General features: G+C 68.5%; 1 protein-coding gene across 1 annotated transcript; it reads right to left on the bottom strand.

Moving 5' to 3' along the window:
• Positions 1–405: 405 nt before the first annotated feature.
• LOC141963526 (cadherin-1-like) lies at positions 406–8,463 on the bottom strand. Its single transcript, XM_074912862.1, has 16 exons — positions 8,355–8,463; positions 7,921–8,035; positions 5,107–5,342; positions 4,858–4,989; positions 4,611–4,766; positions 4,387–4,531; positions 4,091–4,263; positions 3,657–3,785; positions 3,353–3,538; positions 3,011–3,255; positions 2,764–2,906; positions 2,454–2,678; positions 2,147–2,368; positions 1,942–2,072; positions 1,595–1,738; positions 406–1,463 (listed from the first exon to the last, which is right to left on the bottom strand). The coding sequence occupies exons 1-16, from the start codon at positions 8,409–8,411 to the stop codon at positions 1,251–1,253; spliced, it is 2,652 nt and encodes an 883-aa protein (XP_074768963.1). The 5' UTR covers positions 8,412–8,463; the 3' UTR covers positions 406–1,250.
• Positions 8,464–8,716: the final 253 nt, after the last annotated feature.

Here is an 8,716-nt window from a genome sequence, read left to right as displayed (position 1 = left end):
GCTAACAGCCTCGCCTCTGCTGCCTGACCTGCGCGGGGCCGGGCATCGGGCCGTGCACGCAGGGCGCAGCCACCATCCGCAGGGACACGCTGGGTTTTCACGCCATGTCCTGCTCCTCCTCTCTAAGTCCAGGCAGGCTTAGCACAAGGCAAAGCCAGGAGGTGCTGTCAGCTGGCGGCCCTGCCACCTCACGGCCCCTGGTGCTGAGAAAACACGTGCTCTGGTGCGGATCCATCCCTGTTAGGCAGAGCCGAGCGTTTGCCGTCTGCCTTCGGAGGCGGCAGCGGCTGTGGCCGTGCCAAGGCTGTCTCTGTGGGGCAAACCTGCTGCTGAGCACAGCCACAGTGAAAGCGGCAGAGCTGCGTGCCGAGGAAAGGGCTTTTGGTTTTCTTAAAACAATTTATTATTTCAATTTTCTATAAAAACCATACAATCAATTAATATTAGGCCATTGCTGGCTTCCCAGCTCACATCACACCCTTTTCCCATGATAAAAAATACAAACCACGACAACAGCTAAACACAGAGTTCAGAATTTCAGTAAAGCCGTTTGATTTCCAAAAGCGCCTTTCATTGGCTGCGCAATAATTACACCTGGCACGACACGGAAGGAAATCATATAATCTGGGATACAGAAAAATAGAAATCTGCCTGCATGTACTCTTATCAAATATAATTGCCTCACGTACAGCGCGTGACGGCACATCTTTGGTCTGCGTTATTGATCACCTCACCCCGCTCCGGCAGAGGTGCGGTGCCGGCACCGCCCCGCTGCTCCGGCGCTGGGTTTGCGAGCCGAGGGCGGCAGCAGGTCAGCGGTTGCGTCAGGGCTGGGAGCACGAGGTATTTCGGCGAGCGCCAGAGAAACCCTTTTTCCCCCCGCAGCAAAGGGAGGGAGGCTGTGGGGGCTCATCCCTGCTGGGAAAGAGGAGCTGACCCTGGCCCGTGCAGCCAAAAGTGCCTTGGCTCCAGGACAGGGAATGGACCGAACGGCTCCATGCCCTGCCTGGAGCTGAGGGGGGCCAGGAAACACACAGGCTCCCCCCAAACCCCCTTCCCCAGCCTCGGTGACCCCGAGCTTCCCCTGTGCTGAACAAGGGGGATGTGGACACCAGGTTGAGGGAGTGTCGGAGGGGACTTCAGCTGGCTCACACGGGGCAAAGACCGACGTGAGGCCGGTGGGGTGAAATGAGGTGAGCCGCCTGCAATGGGCGGCTGCTGGCCTGGCCGGGGCCAGGGCCAGGGGGGTCCTATTCGTCGTCCTCCCCCCCGCCGTAGAGGTCCGCCAGCTTCTTGAAGCGGCTGCCCCAGTCGTTGAGGTAGTCGTAGTCCTGGTCGCGGTCGGAGGCGGAGGAGTTGAGGGAGCTGAGCGAGGTGGCCTCCGAGCCGCTGCCCTCGTAGTCGAACACCAGCAGGGAGTCGTAGGGGGGGGCCGTGGGGTCCGTGTCGGCCGCCTTCAGGTTCTGGGGGGTGGCAGAGGGGTCAGCACCCGGCCCCCCTGTACCGGGGACGCTGCTGGCTGGAGGGGACCCCAATGGTGCTGGCATGGATGGGGGCTTCATCCCCCCCTGCCCTGAGCGGGGCCGGGGCTCACCTCATCGATGAAGTTTCCGATCTCATCGGGGTTGGCGGGGCGGGGCCGGTACTGGGGGGCCGGCATGAGGGTGGGGGCCACGTCGTTGCGGATCACCTCAGGGCGGGCTTCCAGGCCCCGGTGCAGCTGGCTCAGGTCGTAGTCCTGCGTGGGGGACGTGAGGAGATGACACTCGAGGGACGGCCATGGGCACCGCCATGCTGGCACCCAGGGCACTGTGGCAGGAGGGGATGTGGGGGGAGCAGGTCTGCGGCAGCCTTGTGCGCCCCAAACATCAGCCATGGCTCGGGGAGGGTGTTGCAGGGACCCTCCTGCAGGCAGGGTCTGCCCCAGCAGTGTCACCTCACCTGATCTTCCTCACCGCCGCCCTCCTCATCGTAGTGGTAGACGTTGTCCCGCATGTCGTCCTCGGGCGGGAGCAGCGGCTCCTTCACCACCTTCCTCCGCCTGGCGAAGAGCAGCAGCAGCAGCAGCAGGACTGCGGGCGGAGGGCAGCGGCGTCAGGGCGAGGGCGGCCCCGTTGTCCCCGTCCCTGACCCCGCCGATACTCACTCAGCAGCGCCAAGATGCCCCCCAGGATGCCCAGGATGGCGGGGACGCCCAGCCCGCTGGCGATGAACGCTCGCCGCTCGCAGTTTTTGGCCGCCCCTTCGCAGTCGCACACCTGAGCTTTGACCGTCGTCACCTGCGCCTTGCCCTGCGCGTCCGTCAGCTTGAGGAAGATGTTGTACTCCCCCGGCTCCAGCTCCTTCGTCAGCCTCAGCACCAGCAGGTCTTGCAGTAGAGAGAGGCGTCGGGCTCTGAGACAGATCCCCGCTCCTCTCCCCACCCCAAGGGCTGGTAGCCAAGTGGCACCTACCTTGTCTGGTCACCTTGACAGTCCAGTTGGTACCGGAGCCGTGCTGCAGCTCTGCGTGGAAGGGGTACGTGTTGGGGGGCAGATCCTTGTCGATGATGTTCAGCGTCTGCTCCTCGGGCTGCCGGTTGCAGATGTCGAAGAGCCGAGGCTCCGGCATGGGCCCGTTGTCGTTCACGTCCTGGAGATGGAGGAGCAGCGTCCCCGTGCCGGTGGCATCCGGCGACCCTGCGGGGCCAGGGGTTAGCAAGGCACCTGGTGAGGGGGTCCCGGCCCCCGGCGTCCCAGGGGCACAGGGCAGGGTGCTGCTCACCGCTGTCCACGGCCAGGACGAAGGCCTTGTAGGTGCTGTTGATGGCGTGCACCGACTCCCGGTCCAGCGGCTGGGCCACCGTGACGATGCCGTTCTCGGGGTCGATGGCCAGCCACCCCGCGGGGTCGCTGCCCATGCGGTACCTGCGGCAAGCGGCGGGTCAGCGGCGGGGGGAGGCTTTGCGCCAGGGGAAGCGGGGCACGGCACAGTGCAGGCCCTCCCCCACCAACCTCCCCCACACACTCACATGATTTTCTGCCTCTGATCCTTGTCCGGGTCCTGGGCCGTGTAGGAGGTGACCTGGTGGCCCAGTGGCAGGTCCTCCATCACCTTCACCCTCTTGACTAGGGGCACGAAGATGGGGGCTTCGTTCATGTCTCCAACCATCACCAGGACAGTGGCCGTGGAGAGCGGCAGAGACACGGTGAGGGGGACGGCGTTCTCCACCGTCACCACCAGGTCGTACCGGCTCTTGGTCTCGTAATCCAGGCCCTGGACAGGATTATTGTAGGAGAGAGAAGCCACGGTAGTGCCGGTGCTGGCGGGGAGGCAGCCGGTGCCGGGGCAGCTGCGCGGTGGCAGGACCCACCTTGGCGGTTTTCAGGATGCCGTCGTTGTTTTTGGGGTCAGTGGTGATGCTGAAATCGCCATCCTGGTCCCCGCTTTTGATGCGGTAGACGGCTTGCCAGGCAGGAGAGCCCTGCATGTCCTGGTCCGTCACGTGCAGCCGGGCCACCACCACCCCCACCTCGTTCTCGTTCACCATCCCCTCGTACTGCAAGAGAGGGGACAGGGGATGGTCACCCCGGTGGTCCTGCGCTCCCTGGGGCAGGGGGAGCTCGTGCCATGATGGCCCGAGGAGGGTGGTGGCTCGCGGGAGCCAGCTCGGGTACCATGGTGGGGTTGAAGATGGGACGGTTGTCGTTGGCATCGGTGACTTCCACAATGGCAGTGGCGGTGTTGGTCAGGCCGTTGCCCTCCTGGTCCGCAGCCTGGATGATCAGCGTGTAGTTGGGAGTCGTCTGCAAGCCAAAACCCACAGTGGTTAGGGCAGGGGTGGGGTCCGGCGTGTCCCCCTCCACCAGGGGCGTGGCCTGCCTGCTCTTCCACCCTTCTCCAGCCACCACCGGCACAGACACTTGCCGATGTCCCCAAAGGGCTGGCAGTCCACCCGCCCCCAATGGGCTCAGGGCTGCAGATACCCCCAGAGCAGGGGACCCAGGGACGGCAAGTCCCTGAACCAGCTGGACCCCGGGGCTCCGGCAGCCCCAGCTCCCCGTGGCAAGTCCCACAGCGTGGTCCCCCAGGACGCAGCAAGGACGCCCACCTCCCGGTCCAGCCCAGTGCCAATGACGCTGATGATGCCCTTCTCCGGGTCGATGGTGAACATGTGTTGCGCGCTCTTGGGCTCCTCGCTGAGGATGGAATAGCCAATGATGCCGTTGTTCACGTTGATCCCATCGTCCGCGTCCGTGGCGTTGACGGTCATCACAGATGTGCCTGGGCACGGGGACAAGCAACGGAGATTTCACTCGTGGCACAAACCCCACCGGACACCCCGGCACAGCTCCGGCTCGGGGCTCTGTGCGGGCCCAGCCCCTGGCTCGCCAGTCACCCGCGCACCCGGCTTTGCGTTCTCCTCGATGTAGCCGATGAAGACTTGCTTGGTGAAGACGGGCCGGTTGTCGTTTTGGTCGGTCACGGTGATGATGATCTCCATGGGGTCCTCCACGGGCTGTCCGCTGGCCGACACGGCGTGGGAGAAGAGCTGCGAGAGGTGCTGTCAGCCCCCCCACAACACGCTCCCCCCTCGTCCCCTCCCCACCCCGGCCCCCCCATCCACTCACAACATATTTATCGATCTCCTCCCGGTCCAGCGGTTTCGTCACCTCCAGCCACCCCGTCTCCCGCTCGATGGTGAAGACCCCCACGGGGGGGCTGTCTGCCCCCTGCCCCGTGATGCTGTAGAAAACCTTCGTCTCCTTGTCCTTGTTGGATTTGATCTGGCACCGAGATGCGGGGGGGGTGGTTAGAGGGGTTCCAGAATCCCAGGCACCCCCCCACCCTGCGCCCCGTCCCCACAGGGCCATGTACCTGCACCAGCTTTTTGGGGAAGGGTCCCCGCTCGTTCTCAGGGCAGTTGATGGGGGGGATGACCCAGTCCCTCTTCTGCCGCCGAAGGCCATGGCCGTGCTCGGGGAAGCTCAGCACGTTGGGTGCCGTGTCCTGTGGGATGGAGAGCAGCTCCGCTGGGTGCCGGCACCTTGCCAAGCCCTCTGCACGCTCCCCCCCGGCAAGGGGGACTGTGGTGACCCCACGGAGTGGGGGGGAGCTGCTCTTTACCTGCTGCTGGTGGTGGTGGTTGTGGCGGTGGTGATGGTGCCACCGCCTGCGCAGGGTCACCCTGGCAGAGTGCTTTTTGCCCGCGGCGTCCCAGGTGTAGATGGTGAAGCTGATCTCCCGCCGCTGGAGCTGCAGGGGCCGGGTGGCAGAGACGACACCGTCCCTGCTCACCTTGAACCGCGTGTCGTCCGGGAAGTACACGGCATGCCGCCGCTCGCCGCAGTCCTCAAAGCTCACTGGGAACAGGGCGAGCGGGTGGGCAGGGGGCTCCCGGTGCCGCCCGGCACACCCCCGTGGCACGGTGCGTCCCCACGCCTGGCACGTCACCCTGCCCATGGCAGCGGGTGCTCTCACTGCAGCTGTGGCGCCCAGCCCACCCCAGCACCCTCCAGGACCCTCCGACGCCTCTGCGGCGGGGGACAGCCGGCCCCCACCACGGACCGGGGCGGATGGTGTCCTGGCGTCACCGGCTTGGCAACTTGCTGGGACGCAGTACGAGCCGTGACCGGCACGCGGGGGGCCGCGGGGAGCGGCACGGCGGCGGTCAGCAGGCATCACATGAGCCGGGGCCGCGCTGCCGGGAGCTGCCGAACAAACACCCTTTGTCTGGGCGATGGTTTGTTTGCGCCAGCGGCACCCGGAGCCACTGCCAGCGCAGCCACCACCGGCCCCGGTGCGACCCGCAGCGCGGGAAGGCGACGTGCCCAGGGTGGGAGGTGGCACAGCCCCCCCAACGCCGGGCACGAGGCCACTGCCGGTGCCGCCGGAGCCACTGCTGCCCGGTGAGGTTACGTCAGCCCACATGCAGCCCAGGAATTCGGAAGCGGCGGCGAGACGGGATCACCAGAGCCCTGAGCTGGGGGCTGCACCCCACCACCCACCGTGGTGCCCCTGACCCAGCCTGGGGAGGACCCGCTGGCACAATGCCAGCGCAGCTTGGCCCCACGGCGGGACCCCCGGCAAAGGCTGGGGGGGCCGGGGGAGCCGGTGAGGCCGGCTGGGCAGGAACGTGTCGGGGCTGGCGGTGGGGAGAGGCACCCCGGCACCCGTGGGCGCCGGCGCGGTGCTTGGCACCCGAGACCTGGCGCCGTGCCGGAGGGGCGCAGCCAGTGGGCAGCCCCCCAGCCCCACGGGTGCAATGAGCGCTCGGGGCTCAGTGCCTGCTCCCCCGCCCGCTCCCCACCCCACCGCCACCGCGCACAACCTGTTTTTCCAGCTCCACAATCCTCAGTCATCCCCTCCGGGGCAGAAGCTGAGGAGAGATGGGGGGGGTCCCTTGGGGGATTCACCCCTTTTCCAGGGTCCCCATGGGGTGCTGTAACAACCCTCCTGCACTGGGATGGGGACTGGGCAGCCCCCCCCAAGTCACCTCACATCCCGCAGCATTTTGCCGGGGCTGGGGACAGGGTGACTCACGGGCAGAGCTGGGTGCCACCACCCCGGTGGTACCCGGGTTGCGCAACCGTGGCCGTGCCGGGGGTGGTGGAGTGGGGAGGGGGGGGCTCACGTCAGCCAGCGGTCAGCCGGGGCGAAGGCGCAGCGAGCGTCACATCCTGCCAGCGCACCCGCTGATGTCACATGAGTTTCACTGTGACTTTAGACTCTCGAGCTTCCCCATCCCGGGGGTGACAGGTGGGGGGGAATATCCCAGCCACCGCCATGTCCCATGTAACCCCACAGACCCCCCCACCACCACCCTCAGACCCGCCAAGCAGGGCCGCAGGGTCCTGGCCCGGTGCGGGGGACACCGTGTCCCCCGCGCAGGTGTTCCCTCCTGGGCCCAGGCGCCACGCGGGGCCTGTCCAGACCTGTTGGAGGGAAAACACCGCGCTCAGCTCATCAGGCTAATTACAGGCCGGCTCGTCAGCCCGCCCTCACCGCGGCCTGGCCGGGGGGCTGCGTTGTGCTGCGTGGCGTGGCGGGGGGGTGGCAGTGCTGAGCGTCCACCACGCTCGTCCGCCTGGGCATCGCTGTGGCGTGGCCGGGCATCGCCAGGCTGGCACAGGGCCCGTACGGGCAAGTGGCCCCGTCCCTCCTCCCACATTCCATCTCCACCCGGGACCCAAAATGCGGATGTGCCAGCGCTGGGACAGGGGATTTCCAGCAGGTCCCAGTTCTGGAGACACCGAGGCTGCCCGTCACGCTGGTATCGGGCACAGCCCTGGCACACAGGTGCACTGTTAATGATTAACCAATAAGCTAACGAACAGAAGCACAGGGCAGGGTCCAGCTCACGGCTCGATACCCACGGCGCAGCAGGGGGGTGGCTGGGGAGCCCCAGTGCGGGTCTCAGCGCTCGGCACCCCTCGTCCCCGCGCCGGTGGTGCCGCCACCACCATCAACCCGCCAACCGCGGGGGGGGCCCAGCCCCGGCACCGGGGATCTTGGGCAGTGGCGGGGGGCCGCTGCCATCCCCACGCCAAGGGGAGGCCACACCGGGGGCTCCGTGGCTACGAAAGGCGGGTTTGCCCCCCGTGAGCCCCGGGTGCGGGGCAGGACGGGCGCCGGCGTGGCCCCACGCCCCGGCCTACCAGCCCCGACAGGTCTGCGGCGCCTGAGTCAGCGCCGCCCGCGCCGGCGCACCCCGGGGAGAGGCACCCGCTGCCCCCGCACCGGGAGCACCGGCACCCGCCTGGCCCCTCGGCCAGGCCCCAGCGCCACGGCTCTGTCCCCGGCGCCGCGGCCTCGTCCCCGCGGTGCCAGGCCGGGGCTGTCCCCATTGCCGCCCCGGCACCCCGCGGGCACGGAGCCACGGCCTCGTCCCCCGTTGCCACCTCCCGCCCGTCCCCGCGGTTCCCCGCCACGCCGCCTCACCTCGCCCCAGCGCCCGTCCCGCCGCCACGCTCTCCTGAGGCACCGTGAGCGCGAAGGTCTCCGCGGTGAAACCGGGCTGGCAGGACGCTGCCCGCTCACACAACCGGTGACCAGCCTGCCCGGAGAGAGCGGTCAGCCCCGGGGAGGGTCCCACGGCCCCGGGGAAAGGTCCCACGGCCCCGGGGAGGGTCCCACGGCCCCGGGGAAAGGTCCCACGGCCCCGGGGAGGGTCCCACGGCCCCGGGGAAAGGTCCCACGGCCTCGGGAAGGGTCCCACGGCCCCGGGGAGGGTCCCACGGCCCCGGGGAAAGGTCCCACGACCCCGGGGAGGGTCCCACAGCCCCGGGGAGGGTCCCACGGCCCCGGGGAAAGGTCCCACGACCCCGGGGAGGGTCCCACAGCCCCGGGGAGGGTCCCACGGCCCCGTCCCTCACCTGGAGCAGGAGCAGGAGGAGGCAGAGCCGGGCCGGGCAGCCCCCCCGCCGCCCCATGGCTGCCGCTGCCGGTGCCGGTGCGATCGGGGCGCTGCCGCCGCGGAGCCGCAGGTGGGGTCCGGTCCACGGTCCCGCCCCACCCCGCAGGTGCCGCGCCCCCCCCCCCCCCCCTTTCCGTCCCCCGGGGGGAACCGCCCCGACGGGAGGCGGCGCCGCCCCGCCCGCTCCCGCTCCGGCCCCCGGTGCCCCGGCCCCGGCCCCGGCCGTGCAGCCCCCGGGTCGCGGGAGGCTCCGTGGGTGCCCGTCCAGGGCGGTGGGAGCTTGGGGCGGGGGGGCAAACGTCCCCCGGGATGCTGCAGCCC

This window comes from Athene noctua, chromosome 9, assembly GCF_965140245.1.
Source record: "Athene noctua chromosome 9, bAthNoc1.hap1.1, whole genome shotgun sequence".
In the NCBI taxonomy this organism is placed as follows: domain Eukaryota; kingdom Metazoa; phylum Chordata; class Aves; order Strigiformes; family Strigidae; genus Athene; species Athene noctua.
The sequence above is the reverse complement of the archived record's forward strand: the minus strand, read 5'-3'. Positions and strand labels throughout refer to the sequence as shown.